Source organism: Anabrus simplex, chromosome 5, assembly GCF_040414725.1.
Source record: "Anabrus simplex isolate iqAnaSimp1 chromosome 5, ASM4041472v1, whole genome shotgun sequence".
Lineage (NCBI taxonomy): Eukaryota > Metazoa > Arthropoda > Insecta > Orthoptera > Tettigoniidae > Anabrus > Anabrus simplex.
The window spans coordinates 132,753,811-132,778,578 of record NC_090269.1 but is presented as its reverse complement, the minus strand read 5'-3'; the positions used below and the strand labels follow the sequence as shown (position 1 = coordinate 132,778,578).

Genomic DNA, 24,768 nt, shown 5'->3' with positions numbered 1-24,768 from the left:
AAGTAACAAGGTTTGTAATGGAGGATTTCATAGGAAAAAGTAGTGTATCAGAAATGTTAGAGAAATTTGGGTGGGAAGCTTTAAGAGAAGGGAGAAAACTAGACTTATAGGATTACTAGCATAAGTACCCGTTCTTCGTATGGGTTATCAGAAACTGGCTTTAGTTACTCATACTATTGGTGTGACTGACTTCATTAGATATTTATATCACTGGTGTATTTACTTTAGTATGTAGAAATTATTTGTCATGTTTGGAATTATAGTGTATCTTCTTCTTCTTTTCTTCATGGGGGCCTCTAAATATTAGTTCCTTATTAGCGTCGACCTGTAAGATCTTTTGCTACCATGTTTTTCCTTCATTCCCACCTAGATATACCTGCTCCCTTCACAAAGCTGCAGGTTTAGTGTAAGTATACTTCCGCTAGATAGTACCACAAATATAAATGTATTGAATGAATTTCTTTGAACCGACATTTCATAACTATTACAAATGATCAAGGAAATACGCGATGCAAAAAAAAACTACTATAATTATCGAGAATTATAATTCTCAGGGTTTGTCACTCATGTCGCATATCATATGACGAATCTGAGTATAAATGTTGAGAAATTTTTCCAAGTCGATTTTGTAGAGTATACAGGTTGTTTTCATGGTTACAATGATCGTAAAAGTGGACCAAAATATCGGCACTAATAACTTCAGTGATCCTACTACTCCATGATTTGATAGAAATTAGTTTAAACTATAGGTAACAGACACTGCAAAATGCTGAAACCTAAGCCAGTACGTAAACACGGAGGCCCGTCGGCAACCGCTGGTTGCTGTACTACGGAGATCTCCGGGGCTATTATTTTTATACTTCACTCCCTTTCCATCCCCGCCCAAAGGAGTGCTATGAGTGTCTTACACAACAGTTTATTTTTTCCAGATAGTAAGTCATATGTGTATCAATTTTGGTTGACAGCTATGCCCAAATATACATGCATAATCTAGCTGCTGTAGAATCCTGGAGCTGAAGTTGCCATGGTTACGGCCGTTCGTTTCTTTATCCGATTCCTAGAGCAGGGGTAGTGTGGTTCCAATGTCACCATAACGGTTGGTTTTAGGGCTTTAAAACATGGTTTTCGGGCCCGAAGTGTTTACCAAGTTATGTTCTTTGCATCAAGGGGCTTAAAATGAGCCTTGTCTCGTCCTTGTACGACAAATTCAATTTCGCCTATATTAGCCTATTATTATTTTAATATTTTTATATCTCCCCAGTTGCCCCCCTCGAATTGTTTTGAATATAAAATACAGCCCATGTTACTCACTGGCAATGTAGCTTTCTATAGGTGAAGTAATTTTTAAAATCGGTTCAGTAGTTTTTGAGTCTATCTGTTACAAACAAATATACAAATTTTTCCTCTTTATAATATTAGTATAGAAGTATAGGTTACATCCCTACACATACAGTTGCCGTCAGGAAGGGCATCCAACCGTAAAACAGGGTCAAATTCTCATGTGCGACACACTTCGCACCCGCAACCCCACAGGTGTGGGTAAAGCGACAGAAGAAGAAGAAGATAATCATTTTAAAAATTCACCCACTTTTTTGTTCTTTTCACCCCTTTAAGTGGATTTTCCAAAAAGAGTGTGTTCATTTTTAAAGGAGATTCCAAGTACCAATTTTAATGTCTGTAACATCTTCATTTTTTGAGATATATGTATCCTCATATTAATAATTCAACTCCTTTCTCACTTCTTTTCAACCCCCCCTCTCCCCTTAAGTGGATTTTCTGAAAACGAATATTTGTGTTCTTTTATTTTTAAGGGGATTCCAAATATCAATTTTCATGTCTGTAACATGTTAGGTTTTTGTGATTTATTGTAGATAATTTCGCTGCTGTAGAATCCTGGAGCTGACGTTGCCATGGTTACGGCAGTTCATTACTTTATCCAATTCCTAGAGCAGGGGTAGTGTGGTGCCAATATCTCCGTAATGGTTGGTTTTAGGACCTTAAAACATGGTTTTCGGGCCCATAGAGCTTACCGAGTTTTGTTCTTTGCGTCAAGAGGATTAAATTGAGTTTTGTCTCGTCCTTATACGACAAATTCAATATTTTGCCTATATTAGCCTATTATTTTTATATCTCTCCCCCGTGCCCCCCACCTCAAATTGTTTTGAAAATAAAATACAGCCCGTGTTACTCATTGGCAATGTAGCTTTCTGTAGGTGAAGTAATTTTTTTTTAGTCTATTCGTTACAAACAAATTTTTCCTCTTTATAATATTAATATAGATACAGAGCCTATACAGGAGAGAAAGCATAGGGGAAAATCCATGAGAGACTTCAGTTGGAAAATAATTATATTGGCAGGGCTGACCACAATTACAAAATTAGATGAGATTTTAGCAGAAACGATTGGGGTAAATTTTCATTCATTGGGAAGGGTGTGAAGGAGTGGAACAGGTTACCTGGGGAAGTGTTTGATCCTTTTCCAAAATCTGTACAGATATTCAAGAAAAAAATAAAAAACAACAGAGAAAAGAAATGTTAGAGGGCATTCAACCTGTGCAGGTTATTGTAAATAAAGAATTTTTGTGAATAAATTAATTCCAACCCCTTGTCTATGGAGATTGGACAGCCAAAGTAGGGGACTGCCTGTAGGGGTGAAGTACAGTGGGGACTTTGAGGGCCCTGGAACACTACAGTACCTGTGACGGCCCTCCAGGAACTCTGCAAAGCAGTGGCAAAAGGAGCTCTGGTTAAGATGCAGCATGTCATTATGCACGTTAGGTAGCAAAATGAGTAAAAAAGAAAGCAATGTAAATTTAAATCTTACATCAGTTGTATAGTATTATTTGAAGTGATTCCACATCTATATATATAAAATAACTTGTCCTGACTGACTGACTGACTGACTGACTGACTGACTGACTGACTGACTGACTGACTGACTGACTGACTGACTGACTGACTGACTGACTGATTCATCATCGCCAAGCCAAAACTACTGGACATAAAGAAATGAAATTTTGGGCATAGATTCATATTAAGATGTAGGTGCACGCTAAGAGAGGATTTTTGGATATTCCTCTGCTAAGGGGGTGAAAAGGGGGGGGTGAAATTTTAAAATGAGTGTATCTATATCTCAAAATTTTGAAAATTTACAGATGTAAAAATTGGTATTTAGAATCTCCTTTAAAAATAAGGAAACACGTATTTTTTTGTTTTGAGCAAATCCCAATAGGAGGGGTGAAAAACGGTGAAAAAGGGGTTGAATGGCTTTAATCAGAATACCGGTACTTGTATCTCAGAAACTGAAGATATTACAGACCTGAAAATTGGTACTTTTGATCTCTTTTAAAAATAAAAAACCACGTATTTTTTTGTTTTTGAAAAATCCAATTAATGGGACGGTGAAAAGGGGGGTGAATTTTTAAAAACAGTGCATCTATATCTCAAAACTTTTAATGTTTACAGATGTAAAAATAGGTATTTAGAATCTTCATTATAAATAAAGAAACACGTATTTTTTATTTTCGGAAAATCCCAATAGGAGGGGTGAAAAGGGGTGAAAAATGGGTTGAATGCCTTTAATGAGGATACTTATATCTCAGAAACTGACGATATTACAGACCTGAAAACTGGTGTTTGGAATCTCTTTCAAAAATAAAGAAGCACGTATTTTTTTGTTTTTGGAAAATCCAATTAATGGGGGGGGGGTGAAAAGAGGGTGAATTTTTAAAATGAGTTTAAAGTTTATAGGTGTAAAATTTGGTATTTAGAATCTCTTTTAAAAATAAAGAAACACGTATGTTTTTGTTTTCTCTAAATCCCAATAGGAGGGGTTTTCGGAAATACCACTTGGGTAGAAGGTGGTGTGCGTGTAAAAGTGACTGAAAATGGTGTCGATTTCTTTTAATTAGGCTACTGATATCTCAAAAAATGAAGATGTTACAGACGTGAAATTTGATATTTGGAATCTGTTTTAAAAGTAAAGAAACACGTATTTTCAGCAAATCCAATGAAGGGGGGGGGGGGGGGTGGTAAAAGAATTGAAAAATGAATTGAGTTAATACATACATCTAATAAAAACTAAAGTTGTTACAGACGTGAAAATTGGTATTTGGCTCTCTATAAACAAAGAAAAACGCGTTTTGAAGGGGAAACCATCTTGGGCGGCAGGAGTGAAAAGGAGTTGAATTCCTTTCATGAGGACTCACAAATCAAAAACTGAAGTAGTTAAGAGTCATGATAATTGGTATTTAGAAGATAATTTACTATTAAAGAAACAAGTATTTTTTCCCGGAAAATTCACCCGCGCGGGGGGGGGGGGGGGGGTGAAAGGAAGTGAAAAAAAGGTGAATTATTTGTATGGGGATACTTTTATCTCAAAACTAAAGATAATAGACGTGAAGATTGGTGTTTGGAATCTCCTTTAAACATAAAGAAACACGCCTTCTTTTAATTTTTCTTTGGGGGGGGGGGTAAATAAACTTAACGGCGGTGGTGTGTAAAAGAAGGTGAGACTAATTGATTTTACTGTTCATAATGTACTTATAAGGAGCCTCTGTTGCTCCCTCGGCAGCGCGCCGGCCTCTCACAGCTGGGTTCCGTGGTTCAAATCCCGATCACTCCATGTGATATTCGTGCTGGACAAATCGTAGGCGGGACAGGTTTTTCTCCGAATACTCCGGTTTTTCCTGTCATCATTCATTCCAGCAACACTGTCCAATATTTAATTTCATTTGTCATTCATCGCTTATTGCCCCAGAGGAGTGCTTCGGCAGCCGGCACAATTCCTATTGTCGCCGTTAGATGGGGCTTTATTCATTCCATTCCTGACCCTGTCGAATGACTGGAAACAGGCTGTAGATTTTCGATGTACTTATTCTGATCATAAACAGATCATTTTTAATCTTTCCTGGGTTCGATTTCAACAGCCATCTTTTCCTTCGGAGTACATTCTTAGATTACAGTAGACTCTCCTGGCATATAAACAAAAATTTAAACACATTTGAAATAAACGATAGGAATGAGATTGACCGTCAAATTATTCACCTCTATAATAATGCACGGAAGTATGTCATTCGTATCGCCAGAAATCCCGCACACTTGCCTAAGCGCGACAATGTTGCTGGTCACTGTGTCAACAATGACATTGGTAGCAGATGTAATTTACCGCCAAGTAGCGGTCTTGCATCTTGCTGTGGGGTCCAGAACATCCAATAATAATAATAATAATAATAATAATAATAATAATAATAATAATAATAATAATAATAATAATGTTCTGGACCGTCGTCAAATTGTGCGGACCGCGCTGGAAACGGGTCCTGGCCTGGTAATGACTACGAATACAGTCAAGCCGCGGGTTCAGTGCCGCCAAGGCACCCAAGACGACACCACGCCAGATCTCCTTCAGGATTTGATCCATACTAAAAATGTTTATAGGAAAAGATGGCAAAGATTTAGGGCCCGAACTGACCGCGTGGAATACCTGGACCTACCTCGGGAAGTACGAAATCGATTGCTGGAAAGAAAGATTGAAAAATGTGAGGAACTTTGCCGTAATCTCTCAGAAAACGAGTCAGATCGCGAATTTTGGCGGATTCTCTCAGAAAACGAGTCAGATCGCGAATTTCGGAGGATTGTATATAAAATGTTAAGCATTTAATTATAAATTTCAGTATAATACCGTAACGAAGCACGGGCATCTTTCTAGTACTGTATATGAGTTGATTATGTGTATAAGTACAGAAAATATTCTGAGCAGAATTTTGTAAATAATATCAATTTATTAAGGATGAGCTGTGTGTTTAACACAAACATTGTTAATGTAAATTGTATAATACTGTATTTTAGGAAAATGTCTTCTTTTCTTTTTAATTTAAAATTTAGTGCTTGAGAACAAAGTATTTTTTGTGTATCATTTGCCACCGAGGTAGACACCTCATCTGCAAATAAAGTGATTTTAATTTGATTTGAAGGGAAATCACATATGGAACTGCATGAGATTCACCAAATTGCCTACCAAGACTGTTTCCATAATTGGAAGCATTGAATTAATAAAGTAAAAGAGTACTATTGAGGTAGACAGAGCTAACCTTGATACAGAGTTATCAAACTTTGCTTATTTTTTGAACAGGTCTTTTATGAAATTTAATTTGTTGTCTGTAAGAAAAATTATGGAACAAGAAAGTTGCAAGTTACTGAACACTTGAGTAAATATGGAAAGCATACATTTCATTCAACAACTCTTCAGAATAATACTGTAGCATACTGTATCATTTCTTCTACCCTGAAGCATGTATGCTTTAACAACTGGTAAGCAACTCCTTTCTGATAGAAGTGTCACTTCTGCACTGCTTCCTTATCTTTTGCCAAAATTGTTTCAATTTGTACAGTACTACATAAGATTCCATTAGCAGTGAATTATAGCTTTTTTGGGGTTTACTGCATCAGCAAGGTATTCAGCAAATTGTTATCTTTACTGGCTAGAGGAGAGCTCTTCAACCAATCGAATGTTTATCTTATTAATAAGCCTAGAAACATTACATGGATTCTATGGATAGGTCACATCACCTGATGATGATTATGATGATGATGCTTGTTGTTTAAAGGGGCCTAACATCTATGTCATCGGCCCCTAATGGTATGAAATGAGACGAAATGTTATGATAATTTAAAAATCCAGAATCCTCCACTGATCAGATTCGAAAACGTGAGGATGAAGAATAAAGGGATGGATATGAAGTTAAAACAATCAGTAGATCCGACCCGCAGCGCCTCTCATTCCCAGAAACTAGCGTTAAATAATAGTATTACTGACCATGGGACTGCGTCTAAAGCACAATACTGAATCGATGATGCTTGTAGTCGAAACAGGTCCAAAATCCAGGTCATCGGCCCCTCATAATTGTACTTATCGTTAGGAAAATAGAACCAAGCTATTTGTCATGTTGCGGTACTAATCAAAAGTAGTGTAGACTCACGGTATTCCACACATTATGGTACTACTCACAGGTAATGAAATTCGCACATATAACACAGACCTATGGTGTTTCGCACACTGCGACACTATTTACAGGCAAAGCAAACCTATACAAGCAACACAAACCTATGGCGTTCCTCACATAAGGGGACTAACCACAGGGACCCGCACTAACCTCTGGTGTTCCTCACATAGTGGGTACTAAGCATAGGCAAGGCAGAACCATGGTGTTGCTCATATAGGGGTACGAATCACAGGTACTGGAGAAGCTGGCAACGTACTCTATTGCTGCTAATCACAAACCTATTTGGTACGTACCATAGTGGTACTACGCACAAATAAAGCGACCCATGGTGTTTCCCGCGTGGTGGTACTAATCACAAATAGTCTCATGGTTCAAATTTGATCACCCCCTTGGTCGCCCCTTTTAGTCTCCTTTTACAACAGGCAGGGGATACCATGGGTGTATTCTTCGTCTGCGTCTCCCACCCACAGGGGGTGGTCACATCACCAACGAAGAGGTATGCTAGGAAATAATGCACAGACTCGACCCTCACAATAAGCAGGTAAACAGTATATTTTTGTTACATCCTTCAAAATGATAAATACAACCTGAACAACTGATCATAGAAGGTAAGATAGAAGGGAAATGTGGACATAGGTAGAGAAGGTTCCTTAAACTGACTCATCAAGTAGCTGTCATTTTTATATAAAAGTTTTAACGAATAGAAGATCTCAAACTTTTTTTTTTTTCCAAAAAAGCTTACCATTAGGATTACACCCAGATATTCGTTCCAAAAAAATTTTATTTGTTTTATTTCCATTAGCTCGAAGAATCAGATGCAGGTTCTTTCCTAGTAAATCTTGATCCAGTTTTAAAACTAGCCTGCTGGTTATCCACTGGCCCTAAAGCAACAAATTGAAAATAAATATTAAATATATCAATATTTTCTTAGCTGTAAGGGAGAAAACCATTAATAGTGTACAGTAGAACCTCGATAATTCGCAATCTGTTAATTCAAAATCCCGCCTAATTCGAAGAAGCTCTAGTTCCTGGAAACATGAGGTATGGTTTTGCATGTTATTTAAATTGTTTGATTCAAATACAGATAATTTGTAATTCGAAGAACAATGCTGGTCCCATCACCAATATTCAGACTTTCAATTCAAAACTGCCTTTATATTAGAAAATAGGTTTTTTTTTTTTTTTTCAGAGTAATTTAAATTCAAAATTTATCTGCGTCATGATAGAACGCGTCTTCCAGAATGTGCTGGGGGTAGATTTCAGTACTTTCACTCACTTCGGTGTGTCTACAGTGTGCTTCATATTTGCTAAGTTCGAGTAAAATCGTAATTCTTTTGCATTCACCATAATATCACATAGCAGGCAGTGTGCAGAGAAGCAGAATCCACAAACAACGGCATTGCCGACAGTTGCCAAAAAAGCATGGCTCATATAATCAATTCGTATGCACTGAATAATATTGTCAATGTTGATGAAACTGCATTGTTTTCTTTTAATGCCAAACCCAAACGGACTTACAGTTTTATAGGAGGGAAGTGCCAGCCGGGAAATCGTATGAATAAAGGACTTGCAGATGGGAGCCAGCATAATTTGTCCCGTCTTTGAATCGTGTGTTCTTTTCTTTCGATGCGTAAGGTTATGTTTGCCAGTGATTTATCCAAGTGCATTATTTGAATAATGTATATGCACCTTGTTGGATACATTTCGGGAATAGTTTTTTCCAAGGCATTTGAAAGGTTTAAACTGTGAATCAAGGTGAGTGCATGCATTAATGTGTCTTAGAATACTCTTTGTGACGCGGCAAGGGTTCACATTCCTGAATTACGAGAGAAGTACCATGGCGGGAAATCGTACAAAGATAGAGTCACTGTCCTGTGTTCTAATGCAGACAGAAGCGAGAGGCTTTCTCCGCTCGTCATAGGAAAGTTCGATAAACCATGACTTTTAAGGGCATCGGGTACTATCCGTGCAAGTACAGGACATCTAAAATGCATTCAGTTCAGTAATCCAATGAATAAAGGACTTGCTCAGGGGAGCCAGCATAGATTTCTCCTCATCTTTGAATCATGCCTTTTTTTTTCTTTCGTTGCGTGAGGTTATGTTTGTCAGTGAGTTATCCAAGTAAATACTGTATTGTGAATTTGAATACTGTAAATGCACCTCGTTGAATACATTTTGGAAATTGTAACCGTAGCTTCGAGATAATGCGTACACATATAAATAATAAATAGAATAATATTGACATAAAATGTGAATAAAGAAATAGTAAAATGACGCAGTGGTGGTGAATACACATCAGAGCATGGAAACGTGACGGAAAACTTCCAATACGCAAAATTAAATCATATACAAGGGAACACTTACAGGCCTAAAAATGACAACTAAGAAGGATTGTGGAAGGTGCAGGAACCCTATGAGGTCCATGGGAAGGTATGGCGTTATGGGGGAGAAACGATTTACGATCATCACCTCGAAACTCATCATATTAACATAATCAAAATCAATATTACAAGAAACAAGGTCATGACATAGCAACTGATCCTTAATTCACAAATGAAGGGGGCTTAAAAGACTTTAACAAAATACAGTTCCACGACACGGAATCAAGACATACTTAAGTGACTTAGAGAAAAACTTGATTTAACATAGAAAGGTGATGCTTCATTACAATGTATAGTTTAAAATGAAAGTAAGGGAAAGAACTGAAATTACGGCAATGGGAACCTAAGGCAAACTCGGACACGTTAAATTTAAAACTTTGAAAATGACATTAAGCAAGGAAATACCAAAGGAATTAAATTAAATCAAACAAAATTGGAAAACATTGAGAATAACAAGAAAATAGCACTTATCGCAGAAAACTGGAGTTTCCGAGGGAAGCCCTCAAGCGCACGCGCTCGCTAGGGTGGTCGGATGTAAATGAGGCCGAACACATGCATTAGTTTTTTTCCATGGCATTTCAATGATTTAAACTGTGAATCAAGGTTAATTGCATGCAGTACGGGTCTTAGAATATTTTTTGATGTGGCATGGGCTGGTGTTTCTGAATTAAGAGTTGGCGGTTAATTCGAAATCATGTAATTCGAAGTCTGATTTTTGCATCCCAACAACTTCGAATTAACGAGGTTTTTCTGTACTAAGAAAATAGAGCTATAATCTCACCCATAGACATCTTATGTTATCAAAAGTAACAGTAACTATTCTACAAATTAAGTTATTCACTAGTACCAGTAACTTTCAGCTTACATTTAATACGGTTAATTCCAGTTTGTTTGATTTTTTCAAATAAGTCAACCATACCTATGTATAAAATTACGTAGTGAAAATCTTAACATTTATGCAATAATCATAACTGAGTTATTCAAATAATCATATTAAGGCTAGGTCATCATCATCATTCAATATTGTATACAGCACTTCATAAATTATCACTACAACATTCTAGATTAGTACCATCATCATTCACATATAACTGGGTCAGGCCTAATTTAGTTCTTCTGCATTTTATTCTACAGTAATGTGCAAATTAATCCAACCACAGGAGTTTTTAACTTTATTTATAACGAATGTTGACAGAATTGTGTGTTTCTCACCAAGGGACATGTTCGATAAATCTCCAACTTCTCTGAAATTATTTGTTATTAATTTTATTGGTCACATTGGGCCACTTGACCACTTGAGTCATTCCATGTGAAGGTTCACTTTCTCTTTGATGGTTGTACTGTTTGGTTCTTGTGATATGCTCAGTACTTTTTCATTCATGTAATTTTCTCAATTCGCCTGAAATCACTAGAGCCCTTCTATGTGTCATTTCTGCTGAAAATTTATCTTAAGAAGAGTGTTAGTTCTATTTTTGTTTTCTACATCTGATATCTCAATACCAGCTGCTTTGAGATCTTGCTGAATTTTTGATTCCATTTCTTCTTTCCATGATTTCTCATCATTAGTTGTCAAAACATCTGATTTCCTGGCAGCCGTAAGATGTGAAAGAAATTTGAGATTCTTTCCCTCTTCATTACGCTGGTGATTGGGTCAATCTCTCGATAGACAGCTTAATTAGGAAGAATTCTCCAGAATCCCTTGATGTGGTATTTTTTATTTATACAAGTTTATGAAATTATTTAAGAAAGGACCAGGTAAACAAGTTATAGGGAATCTGCCACTTGGATGACAGCCTTGAATGCAGATCAGTGGAGATTCATTCATTCATTCATTCATTCATTCATTCATTCATTCATTCATTCATTCATTCATTCATTCCTGCTAAATACTGTTCCTGCTATCAGCAGCATTGTATTGTTTGTGCATGGCAGTGTTATTGTTAATGTTATTAGATGTTCTTTATAACATAGTGATTAGAAGAATATTCCAAGGGTGCCTAGTATTGTACAGCAATTCGGTAATGGATACCACCCAGCATAGACATTTACAAACTGTGACATAAGCTGATCATACCTGTAAGGCACAAAGATAAACTGTTTCAGAATATAGTGTTGATGTGGCTATGACAAATTCTATTTTGAAGCAATTCTAAGAAACTGGGTCCTTTTTATCATTGAAAGAAGGATACTGTGGTTGGAAGCAAAAATTGTTTACTCTTTAGGAAAAATATAAATCTGAGACTTTTTGCTGTTGAACTAAACAGAAATTCAAGTCAGAGTGGGCAAAATGTTTACATAACGACAGTTCACCACCAACTGTTGTAGGCTGAAAGAAGAATGCAAAAATGTGCAGACCAGCAAAAAAGCTGATGCATGTAAAGTGCAAAAAGCGATTGATTAGGGCTAAACTCCATAAAGACTAGACTGAAGAAGATTGGAAGAGAATTGTATTTTCTAATTAAAGCCATTTTGAAGTTCATGCTCAACATGTACCATTTGTTCAAGAAGAGCAATCAGAGAAAATACAATTGACTCATATTCAACACACACTTAAGCATCCACAAAAACTGATGTTCTAGGAATGTTTTACCCACATGGAGCCAAGATCTTTAGTCTCTGCTAAGGGAATGATAAACAGTGACCCATACATGGAAATACTTGAAAGAAGAGCAGTGTCGAAGTTACAAAAATTCTCTCCAGATGTAGGGGAAGAAGAATATCTTGACTACAGAATCAGTGAGAATGGCATGGGCTCAATACCCCCACTCTCTTCTGAGTTGCTGAGAACCAGAACCAGATCACCCTGATGACAGCCGACATCCAATGATGATACGGTACAAGAAGATGATGTTGATGGCGTCTTTCAACAAGATATTACATCAAGAAAGTGGTGGTGGTGGTGGTGTTGGTGGTGGTGGTTACTGTTTAACAGGTAGAACAAATAGGCAACCATCCTCTTCTAACACCACATACATACATCATTATTATAGACCATTTTGCCTTTCAGCGTTCAGTCTCCAAGTCTCTGCGAATTTACTAAATGTCACCACAATCCTCTATTTGTAAGTAATGCTGTGGCCTCATTTAGTTCTATGTCTCTTATCTTTAAATCGTTAGAAACTGAGTCTAACCATCATCATCTTGGTCTCCCTCTATTCTCTTACCCTCCATAACGGAGTTCGTTATTCTCCTAGGTAACCTATCCTTTTCTATTCACCTCACATGACCCCATCACCGAAGCCGGTTTATGCGTTCAGCTTCAGCCATCGAGTTCATTCCTTAGCATTTATCTCCTCATTCTGAGTACCCTCCTGCCATTGTTCCCACCTGTTTGTACCAGCAATCATTCTTGCTACTTTCATGTCTGTTACTTCTAACTTATGAATAAGATATCCTGAGTCCACCCAGCTTTCGCTCCCGTAAAGCAAAGTTGATCTGAAAACAGACCAACGTAAAAATAGTTTTGTCCAGGAGCTGACTTCTTTCAATCAATCAATACTGATCTGCATTTAGGGCAGTCGCCCAGGTGGCAGATTCCCTAACTGTTGCTTTCCTAGCCTTTTCCTAAATGATTTCAAAGAAATTGGAAATTTATTGAACATCTCCCTTGGTAAGTTATTCCAATCCCTAACTCCCCTTCCTATAAATGAATATTTGCCCCAGTTTGTCCTCTTGAATTCCAACTTTATCTTCATATTGTGATCTTTCCTACTTTTATAGACGCCATTCAAACCTATTCGTCTACTAATGTCAATCCACGCCATCTCTCCGCTGACAGCTCGGAACATACCACTTAGTTGAGCAGCTCTTCTTCTTTCTCTCAATTCTTCCCAACCCAAACATTGCAACATTTTAGTAACGCTACTCTTTTGTCGGAAATCACCCAGAACAAATCGAGCTGCTTTTCTTTGGATTTTTTCCAGTTCTTGAATCAGGTAATCCTGGTGAGGGTCCCATACACTGGAACCATACTCTAGTTGCGGTCTTACCAGAGACTTATATGCACTCTCCTTTACATCCTTACTACAACCCCTAAACACCCTCATAACCATGTGCAGAGATCGGTACCCTTTATTTACAATCCCATTTATGTGATTACCCCAGTGAAGATCTTTCCTTATATTAACACCTAGATACTTACAATGATCCCCAAAAGGAACATTCACCCCATCAACGCAGTAATTAAAACTGAGAGGACTTTTCCTATTTGTGAAACTCACAACCTGACTTTTAGCCCCGTTTATCAACATACCATTGCCTGCTGTCCATCTCACAATATTTTCGAGGTCACGTTGCAGTTGCTCACAATCTTGTAACTTATTTATCACTCTATAGAGAATAACATCATCCGCAAAAAGCCTTACCTCCGATTCCACTCCTTTACTCATATCATTTATATATATAAGAAAACATAAAGGTCCGATAACACTGCCCTGAGGAACTCCCCTCTCAACTCTTACAGGGTCAGACAAAGCTTCACCTACTCTGACTCTCTGAGATCTATTTTCTAGAAATATAGCAACCCATTCAGTCACTCTTTTGTCTAGTCCAATTGCACTCATTTTTGCCAGTAGTCTCCCATGATCCACCCTATCAAATGCTTTAGACAGGTCAATCGCGATACAGTCCATTTGACCTCCAGAATCCAAGATATCTGCTATATCTTGCTGGAATCCTACAAGTTGAGCTTCAGTGGAATAACCTTTCCTAAAACCGAATTGCCTTCTATCGAACCAGTTATTAATTTCACAAAAATGTCTAATATAATCAGAAAGAATGCCTTCCCAAAGCTTACATACAATGCATGTCAAACTTACTGGCCTGTAATTTTCAGCTTTATGTCTATCACCCTTTCCTTTATACACAGGGGCTACTATAGCAACTCTCCATTCATCTGGTATAGCTCCTTCGGCCAAACAATAATCAAATAAGTACTTCAGATATGGTACTATATCCCAACCCATTGTCTTTAGTATATCCCCAGAAATCTGATCAATTCCAGCCGCTTTTCTAGTTTTCAACTTTTGTATCTTATTGTAAATGTCATTGTTATCATATGTAAATTTTATTACTTCTTTGGCCATAGCCTCTTCCTCTATCTCGACATTATCCTTGTAACCAACAATCTTTACATACTGCTGACTGAATACTTCTGCCTTTTGAAGATCCTCACATACACACTCCCCTTGTTCATTAATTATTCCTGGAATGTCCTTCTTGGAACCTGTTTCTGCCTTAAAATACCTATACATACCCTTCCATTTTTCACTAAAATTCATATGACTGCCAATTATGCTTGCCATCATGTTATCCTTAGCTGCCTTCTTTGCTAGATTCAATTTTCTAGTAAGTTCCTTCAATTTCTCCTTACTTCCACAGCCATTTCTAACTCTATTTCTTTCCAGTCTGCACCTCCTTCTTAGTCTCTTTATTTCTCTGTTATAATAAGGTGGGTCTTTACCATTCCTTACCACCCTTAAAGGTACAAACCTGTTTTCGCATTCCTCAACAATTTCTTTAAACCCATCCCAGAGTCTGTTTACATTTTTATTTACCGTTTTCCACCGATCATAGTTACTTTTTAGAAACTGCCTCATACCTGCTTTATCAGCCATATGGTACTGCCTAACAGTCCTACTTTTAAGACCTTCCTTTCTATCACATTTATTTTTAACTACCACAAAAACAGCTTCATGATCACTAATACCATCTATTACTTCAGTTTCCCTATAGAGCTCATCTGATTTTATCAGCACCACATCCAAAATATTTTTTCCCTCTGGTTGGTTCCATCACTTTCTGAATCAGCTGTCCTTCCCATATTAACTTATTTGCCATTTGTTGGTCATGCTTCCTGTCGTTCGCATTTCCTTCCCAATTGACATCTGGCAAATTCAGATCTCCCGCTACAATCACATTTCTTTCCATGTCGTTTCCCACATAGCTGACTATCCTATCAAATAATTCCGAATCCGCATCAGTGCTACCCTTTCCCGATCTGTAAACTCCAAATATATCAAGTTGCCTATTATCTTTAGAAATGAGCCTTACACCTAGAATTTCATGTGTCTCATCTTTAACTTTTTCGTAGCTTACAAATTCTTCTTTCACCAGAATAAAAACTCCCCCTCCCACCTTTCCTATCCTATCTCTACGATACACACTCCAGTGCCGTGAGAAAATTTCTGCATCCATTATATCATTTCTAAGCCATGATTCAACTCCTATTACAATATCTGGTAAATATGTATCTATTAAATTACTTAATTCTATTCCTTTCTTTACAATACTTCTACAGTTCAACACTAACAATTTTATGTCATCCCTACTTGATTTCCAGTTCCCTGTTCCCTTATCACCGCTCCCTAGGCCATCCCGTTTCCGTGAATGTACCTCCCTATTACCCTTCCAAACAAATTTCCTAACTTATACGTACCACTGCGGTTTAAATGAAGGCCATCCGAGCGCAGATCCCTATCTTCTACCCACCCATTAGGATCTAGAAATTTCACTCCCAGTTTCCCACATACCCACTCCATAGTCTCATTTAAATCCCCAATCACCCTCCAGTCAGTATCCCTCCTACACAGTATTCTTAGAGAATACTGTTGATTACAACTGTGAGGTCACTGCATTAGCTTTACTGCACCTTGGTTCAATCTCACTTATAATATTACCATCCTGGGAGAATACACATCCTAAATACTTGAAATCATCTACCTGTTCCAGCTTTGTATCACCAATCTGACACTCAATTCTGTTGAATTTCTTACCTGCTGATAGCAATTTAGTCTTCAAACGGCTAATTTTCATACCATACTCATTGCAACTATTTTCAAGTTCCAAGATATTAGACTGCAGGCTTTCGGCACAATCTGTCATTAAGACCAAGTCATCAGCATAGGCCAGACTGCTTACTACATTTCCACCTAACTGAATCCCTCCCTGCCACTTTATACCTTTCAGCAGATGATCCGTGCAAACTACGAACAACAAAGGTGAAAGATTACAGCCTTGTCTAACCCCTGTAAGTACCCTGAACCAAGAACTCATTGTACCATCAATTCTCACTGTAGCCCAATTATCAACATAAATTCCTTTGATTGATTTTAATAATCTACCCTTGATCCCATAGTCCCCCAGTATGGTGAACAACTTTTCCCTCAGTACCCTGTCATATGCTTTCTCTAGATCTACGAAAAATAAACACAACTGTCTATCCCTCTCGTAGCAGTTTTCAATTACCTGGCGCATGCTGAAAATCTGATATTGACAGCCCCTCTGTGGTCTGAAACGACACTGGTTTCTTCCTCTCAACGACTGATCGCACCCTCACTTCCAAGATGCCAGTGAATACTTTGCCTGGTATACTAATCAATGAGATACCTTGATAGTTGTTACAATCCGTCTTGTTCCCTTGGTTATAGATAGGTGCAACTAATGCTTTTGTCCAATCTGAAGGTACCTTACCAATACTCCATGCTAATCATATTATTCTATGAATTCATTTCATCCCTGCCTTCCCACTATACTAGGGGCTGCCTGGCTGAAGCGGTAAAGGCGTACTCGGCTCGCCCGGAAGGATGTGGGTTCGAATCCCTGTCTGGAAGTCGTAAAAAAATTAAAGGAACGAGATTTCCACTTCTGGAGGTGCATATGGCCCTGAGGTTCACTGAGCCTACACCAAAAATGAGTACCAGGTTAATTCCTGGGGCAAAGGCGGGCGTAGAGCTAACCACTCTACTCCTTTACATGCCAGGGTTAACAATGGTGGAAGCCTTTATCTTCCACTCCTCCAAGGGACTTCATGGCCTGTACGGAGGTGTCTTTGTCTTTGTCTTCTCCCCATTATTCTTCACCATTTCAGATCTAATTTCATCTATTCCTGCTGCTTTATGATAATGGAGTTTATTTACCATCCTTTCCACTTCCTCAAGCGTAATTTCACCAACATCATTTTCCTGCTTCCCAGCAGCTCCGTTGTTCGCGACACCACCATGAAGATTTACTTTTACGTTGAGAAGATTTTCAAAATATTCCCTCCACCTGTCCAGAGATTCCCTGGGATCTATGATCAGTTCAGCTGAATTACCCAAAACACTGTTCACTTCCTTTTTCCCTCCCTTCCTAAGATTCTTTTTACAATCCAGAAAGGTTTCCCTGCTGCTTGACTTAGCCTTTCCAAGTTATTACCAAAATCTTCCTATGACTTCTTCTTGGATTCAACAACTACTTGTTTCCTCTGTTTCTTCCTCTTCATACAATTCCCTGTCTGCATTAGTCCTTGTTTGGAGCCATTTCTGATACACCTTCTTCTTACGTTTACAAGCTGCTCTCACTTTATCACTCCATCAAGTTGTTCGCCTTTTCCCATTCTAATAAGTTAAATCGTACAAGATCCACCTTTTCAATACAAGATATGTTATCGATTAAAATTACAACCTCATTTATTAAATGGTACCGGTTTCAACATCCATGGACGTCATCATCAGCCAAATAGGGTCATTATACAAATATACATATTAAAGTTAAAACACATAAAATTGACCCTCATAATTAAAACTGTCTACAACAAGTTAAAATACAAGCATATTTATGCTAAATGTCCAGGTTTGAATATGTAATTAGTACAAGTTTGACAACTTGTTAGTCACAAATAAAATAAAAAACTGAGGCTGAGAAGCTTCGCAGGGTCTGAATGTATGCTACAAGATATTAGAATCATTCCGTATTGATGGTTTTCACTTTACAAAGGTGAAAAATGAGAGTATCCTCCTATTCAATACAATAAATATTCCGTCATTAGATGGAGTAAATAAATTCAAACATGTTTCGGCTCGTTTGAGCCATCTTCAGTAAAAAATGAGGGGAGATTTGAAATAATTTACATAATATAAGTTGAAAAATGCTAAAAAAAACATAATGAAGGAGCAAATGAAAAAACAAACAAACAAAAGAGAGCCTAGACAGAAACAAAATTGGCACAAATATACAATATTTACATAAATATGAGGAGCAAAAAACAACTCACTGCGACAAAATTCAGTGAAAAGGTGTTAATTTAAAAAAATAATTGAAACTAAAAACTGTGTTAACCTAAGAAAATTAAGGAATTAAAAAACAAATGATGCAGACGGAAATGAACAATAGTAGCACTTGGTGAGGTTGTGGACCTCATAGTTTACAAAATATTGTTTAGTAACAATAACAAACAGGTTGAAATCACTGTCGAAAATTATCCTTGTAGAAACCCATCACATTAAATTGGTCATGAGGGGAGTGGGAGCAAACATTTTTGAGAAACTAAGCCTGATATGACGTGCAGGCAAAAAGTCTGTGACAAGGAAAAAACACCAATGAAATTTAAAGCTTTAGAAACAACAGCATTCTCAAAATCTTCTCAATCTAGCGGTCCTTTTCTTGATTATTGTTTCATAATGTTGGCTGGTGTCTTGCCTTAATATAAAGGGTCAGAAGGGCCGCGATATAAAATTGAGAAGCTGTGTTAGGCAGAAGACAGATGCATTGTAAACCGTAAGTGATCTAGCGGAAACCATCAATGAAGCTCTAATCTGTAATGGAAAAATGAGGTTGTGTGAGAAACGTGGGGTGATAAGTAAGTAAAAAGTGTAGAATGGGTGTGAAGAAAGCTTAAACTGCTAAACACTGTAAGTAAATTATTTCAAATCTCCCCTCATTTTTCACTGAAGATGGCTCAAACGAGCCGAAACATGTTTGAATTTGTTTACACCGTCTAATGACGGAATATTTATTGTATTGAATAGGAGGATACTCTCATTTTTCACCTTTGTAAACGGGATGTATGTGTCGTCTTCATCATCATTTCATCCCCATCACGATGTGCAGGTCGCCTATGGACATCAAATCAAAAGACCTGCACATGGCAAGCCGAACATGTCCTTGGACACTCTTGGCATTAAAAGCCATATGCCATTTCATTTCAGTGGTCTGTTTCATTGAAACATCTCCAAACAATCTGTACATTCCTAACAGATTTCCTGAATTCGAAGTCGGTTAAGATATAGTCTATTATGGATCTGGTACCCCTACCATCCCATGTGTAGCGGTGAATAGCCTTATGCTTGAAGGATGCATTTGTAACTGTTAAACCCATACTAGCACAGAAGTCCTGCAGATGCTTCCCATTCCTATTAGCTTCCATTTCTTGCCCACATTTACCAATCACCCTTTTGTATCCTTCAGTTCTATTTCCAACTTTCACATTGAAATTGCCCATTAGAACTATCTTATCCTTGTTGTTGACCCTGACTACAATGTCACTCAATGCTTCATAAAACTTGTCAATTTCATCCTCATCTGCATCCTCACATGGTGAATACCCTGAGACAATTCTCGTCCTAATTCCTCTAACTGACAAATCTACCCACATCATTCATTCATTTATGTGCCTAACAGAAACTATGTTGCGTGCAATAGTATTCCTGATGAACAGCCTACCCCAGACTCTGCCCTTCCCTTTTTAACACCCATCAAGTACACTTTATAATCTCCTCTCTCTTCCTCGTTATCTCCCCTTACCCAAATATTACTTACTCCTCCCACATCCGGATGCATCCTCTTTGCTGACTCAGTCAGTTCTACTTTCTTTCTTCCATAAGCCCCATTAATACTGATAGCTCCCCATCAAATTCTACTTCGTTCGCCAAGTTGTTTCCAAGGAGTCCCTCGCCTGTCAAATGGGAGTGGGACTCCATTACTCCCATAGGTCCGAAGTTTGCTTAAAATGTTCTGAGCTCGGTAAATTCGTGAAGCAGGATGCTACCCTACTTACACATAGTCCAAGTGAGGATATCTCCTCTAACGGGTTAGGGACAACCAGTGGATTGTATAGCCCTAGCCGCCTGAGCACAAGGAAGGCCATGACTCGGAATATGTCCGAGATGCCCACTCCCATTCCGTATCAACTGGTATTCCGACTCTCAGGACCACTTACTAGGCCACTCAGCCGTTTCCCATGGTTCGTGAACTAGGATGTGACTACAGTAATCCACACCATGAACCATAACTAATAACACTAATTAGAGGGAAAAAATGGAAGATGTCCAAGACTTCAAATTAAGATATCAGCAAATGATAGAGAACAGCAACAAATGGTATGAAAATTAAAGACTCCCTAGGCCTTGCAACTTGAAAATCTAATACCAACATGGTTAGAAAAAGAGTTGACTAAGAAAGATTGGATAGTGAGATGAAGGCGAGAAGCCTAGCAAAAGTAAATGGAAATAATACCAAGCTCTGCTAGAAGCCTTGTGGTCTCCATCCCATGCTCTGAAGTTCAGAGTCACGTCTTACAACAGAGAGGAGATACCAATCGTGTATTTTACTGCCTCCACTCATCATCTTGCATCATGTAGAACATCCAGGAAAAAGGTGAACAAATTCTTTGACAACAATAACATTCCTTGGCCAGGGAAGGAACTTGCCCAATACCAAGTTGATCTAAAATTGATGAGCCACTTGTAAGAAGAGAGGAAAGGACATTTAAAAGAAGTGCAATATGGCTTTAGAAATGAAAGATAAACACAAGACCCCATTTGCAGTGTGAGACAGTGATAAAGCAATTAATGGTGATTAATTCCTCAATTTATAAAACTAATACAATAGCATCCCCAGAGCAAAGGATTTGTAAAGGGCATGATCAAATATGTGCAAACAATATACAATCGTTGCAGCAGTGTTAACATCCCTTTGGGTAGGACAGAAATGTTTCAAAATGTAACATGACTAAGACAGAAAATGTGCTGTCACCGTGGGCGCCCGCAGGATCTTTTCCAGGAGGGGGGGGGGGGCAAATTACCACTTTTCTAGATCAACTTTCCTACTATAAAGAAGATACATTATTTCGTTTAATTACCTACCTAGATGATTATGATACACAACCAGCCATTTACGTTGCATTTCTTACTTGCTTTGTTAAAAGCAGCACTTCACTGCTCTGAAACTGTTGGCTACTTTATGGCCGGAATGGATGGATATTCAGCCTTTAGTTCAGAGATTTTGACCACAAAATTTTCTTTTTCCTCTTCTGTGATTCATTATCAAAAGGTTCAGTTCTTAGAATGGTTACAAATAACATAATGATCATGTCGTATTTCCAAAATTTAGAAATCAAGCAGTTCTTAAAATGGTAATGTTAACCAAATTGGTGGATTTTCTAAACAAATGGATATATTTTGAGATTACTCCAAGTCACTATGTTAAATTAAACTGTAGAAATATCTCTAAAACTCAACTCAACTTTCCTACTATAAAGAAGATACATTATTTCTTTTAATAACCTACCTAGATGATTATGATACACAACTAGCCCCACCCCCACCCATTTACGTTGCATTTCTTACTTGCTTTGTTAAATGCAGCACTTCACTGCTCTGAAACCGTTGGCTACTCATTCGAATATCACACACAATGGAATAATTTGTCAATTACTTAAAAATAATGTTCCCAAAGGCTATTTTTTAATAATCTAGTTTTGTACTCACCATTACAGTGGATCACCATGTTTTTCCTCTTCTTCACAGCCAATCATGAATATCTTGCAGTGCTCTTGTTAGAATAATGAAACACTTGTATGGAGTGACAATCTTTGTAATGTTCATTTTACAGTACTTTCTCACACACTTACTTTCATGGCAGTGATAAAAAGCACTGGCTATCCAAATGTTCTATCTACTTTAAATAAGGAAAAATGTACAAATCAAAAAATCTGTACTGATTTAGCAGTGTTACGAATATGAAGGCTTAGTTTTGTAATACGATTTCCAACATACAAATTTATTCAATCAAAGCATATCTATCACTTATTTTTATATAAATGGACGTAAACCATGCTTAAACCTGATTAATAGTTAAATTTTTTTTTTTTTACATAATATGCCCTTAAACATCAGAATCAGGTAAGAGAAGTCGCATTCTTCTAGGAGATTCTCTAGAAAATTGTGTGAGAACATTTTTAATAAACTTCTGTTTGTCCTCTGCCACTCTTTCACGGTGCAAAGCCCACTAAGTCAATCGTTTGTAATTGTTGATCTAAGCCAGAATTTCACGCTACAAAGCATGCTGAATCTCCTCTCCGCTGTGCACATTGTCGCGGGCAGGGAAATACAAATTTCTAAAACAGCACCTACGCTTGGGTAAAAATCCTTACTTTCTTTTAAAAGTTCCAGGAAATTCATATCTGGTTTACAGTCCTTGGTTTGCCACACCACAACTCAGCGTCTACCATTAACCTGTCTGTTTTGTAGATATCAGAAACAAGTTTCATGGAATGCAAAAATCTTCCTTTCTTAATGTCATCATAACACAAGGATGGAGAGAATACAGCATCAGTATGGTATTATTCTGTTCTCCAAAACGCAATTATAGAGACTGTATCAGTGAGTCCATGTACAGAATGTAGACTGAAACTCTATAGTAGTCCTCAGCCCTAGTTTCATTGTGGTTCGCCCTGTGACGCTGCTTGGCAGCGAGGCGAGGGAGCGTTATTTCAAATACACCATTAGAAGCTGTGTCCTCAGCATCTACCATTATTCTTTGAAAGTGGGTAATTGTGTCTGATCGTTGCTTTTTAAAAAGGTCCAGTAGCTACAAGATATGTTCTCTAACTTTGAAGACCTCCAATCCTTCCGCTTGAAGGGAGATTTTTTAAGGGTTCTAAAATGCAACTGTATTTTGCCATTACGTGCATTGCAACAATAAAGGCAAAGTTCGACGCTGAACAGTGAAGGTTATGTGCACATTGTCAAGTCTTGGAAATGAAACTTCACCAGTTAGAAATATTTTTGAGAGCCTTCATGATACTGGAAAAGTTTTCTGAAAAGAGCCTAATGCTTTTGTACTTTGAGGATCATCTTGTTTCACAGAAAAGAGGTAAGTTGCAGATCTGCTTTCTTCGGAGTGGAGTTTCATGAAAATATTGAATTATTTCCTTGATGGTACCTGCCACATTATTCACAACAAAGAGTTCACTGAGGTCATTTATTACCAGGTTAAGTTTATGACTAGCACAGTGACAGAAAATAGCTTTTTGATACCTATCTTGTATTAATTTTTCAACTCCACCTTCAAATCCTGCCATAGTCGCACAACTGTCGTATCCTTGACCACATAGTTTGCTTAAATCCAGACCAGAGCTTGTTTAAAAATTCAAATTCGAATGTGCGATTGACTTGGCATTCATTTCTTCCAAAGGCTGAAACCCAAGGAATTCTTCACATACTTTCAAATCATCACTACAGTAGATGTATTCTTGATGAACCGAATTCTAATAGACAGCTGCTCGGTTCCAGATATGTCAACTGTCTTGTCAGCAATAACAGAGAAAGCATTGCATGAATTTGCTTCCATAACCAGTATCTCCCGTAATTCCTGTTCACAAAATCTTATCATTTCATTTTGAATTCGATGAGAAGTGTATTTGGAATTTTTTGCAGAATTTGAGAGGTGTTCTTGTAGTAGAGCATCTCCTGCCTCCAGGAGGGGAAAATTCCGCTGTTTGACGTTTTCCCTCGAAGTGAGAAATCATGGGTGCTACAGAAAATTATATTTGCCAAAACTTGTTCCAGCTTCTTTCTATTTTGTTTAATCTGATGGTGGAGACTACTAGTGATTTGATCAGCTACTGTGAGTTACCTTCCTTCACTGATGTCCACAAATTTTTTCACCTTTCATGGTGATTCTCTATGCCAATTTGATTATATATGGTCTTTGATGCTGGCATTGAAGTCCTTATATTATGTGAAAGGTTTTGTAATGAATGAACCTTGAAGACCTCTTTTAACGCTCGGCTTAAACAGAACACATGTTCGGCATAAAGCACCCTTCAGTTCACGAGAATATGATAGCCCCGTAGAACAATCCTTAAACCACTGGTGTCTGAAAGCACGACTGGTTCCAGCTCGCGAATCACCTTTAAAATCGTAGGTTACTTGTGGTCCCATGGTTTTAACAATAATTCATACTTACAAGTGTCACATATATTTTCCTGCATTAAGAACATGCCAATGTCTTTTCTGTAACTTTCATCTTTCAGAAACACTTCATTAATAATCCCCCCTTGACGTTCCGCTTTATCACAGCATTGTTCTATATCTTGTGAAGGGTCCAGTTCGCGAACACTGCACTCTTTGTTCTGTTCAACACTGTCACTTGACGCACTTATTTTCTCAGAAATTCTAGCCCCTTCACTTAAGTTTAGCCTTTTGAAAAACCATTTTACATCTATTCCTAATGCATAAAAGTCACTAAATCGTTTGATTTTATTAGCAATAATTTATAACCGCTAAGTTTAATTGATAAAAATTACTACCGTAAATCACTTCTCACTATAATAGCCGCTTTGAT

General features: G+C 37.7%; 1 protein-coding gene across 4 annotated transcripts in view; it reads right to left on the bottom strand.

Moving 5' to 3' along the window:
* LOC136873850 (angiopoietin-1 receptor) overlaps positions 1–24,768 on the bottom strand; it is a 540,166-nt gene that overhangs the window by 270,487 nt on the left and 244,911 nt on the right. For all 4 annotated transcript variants that reach the window (XM_067147131.2, XM_067147132.2, XM_067147134.2 and 1 more), the window contains one exon: positions 7,746–7,884. In XM_067147131.2, the coding sequence (XP_067003232.2) occupies positions 7,746–7,884 (139 nt within the window). The remainder of the gene's footprint in view (positions 1–7,745; positions 7,885–24,768) is intronic.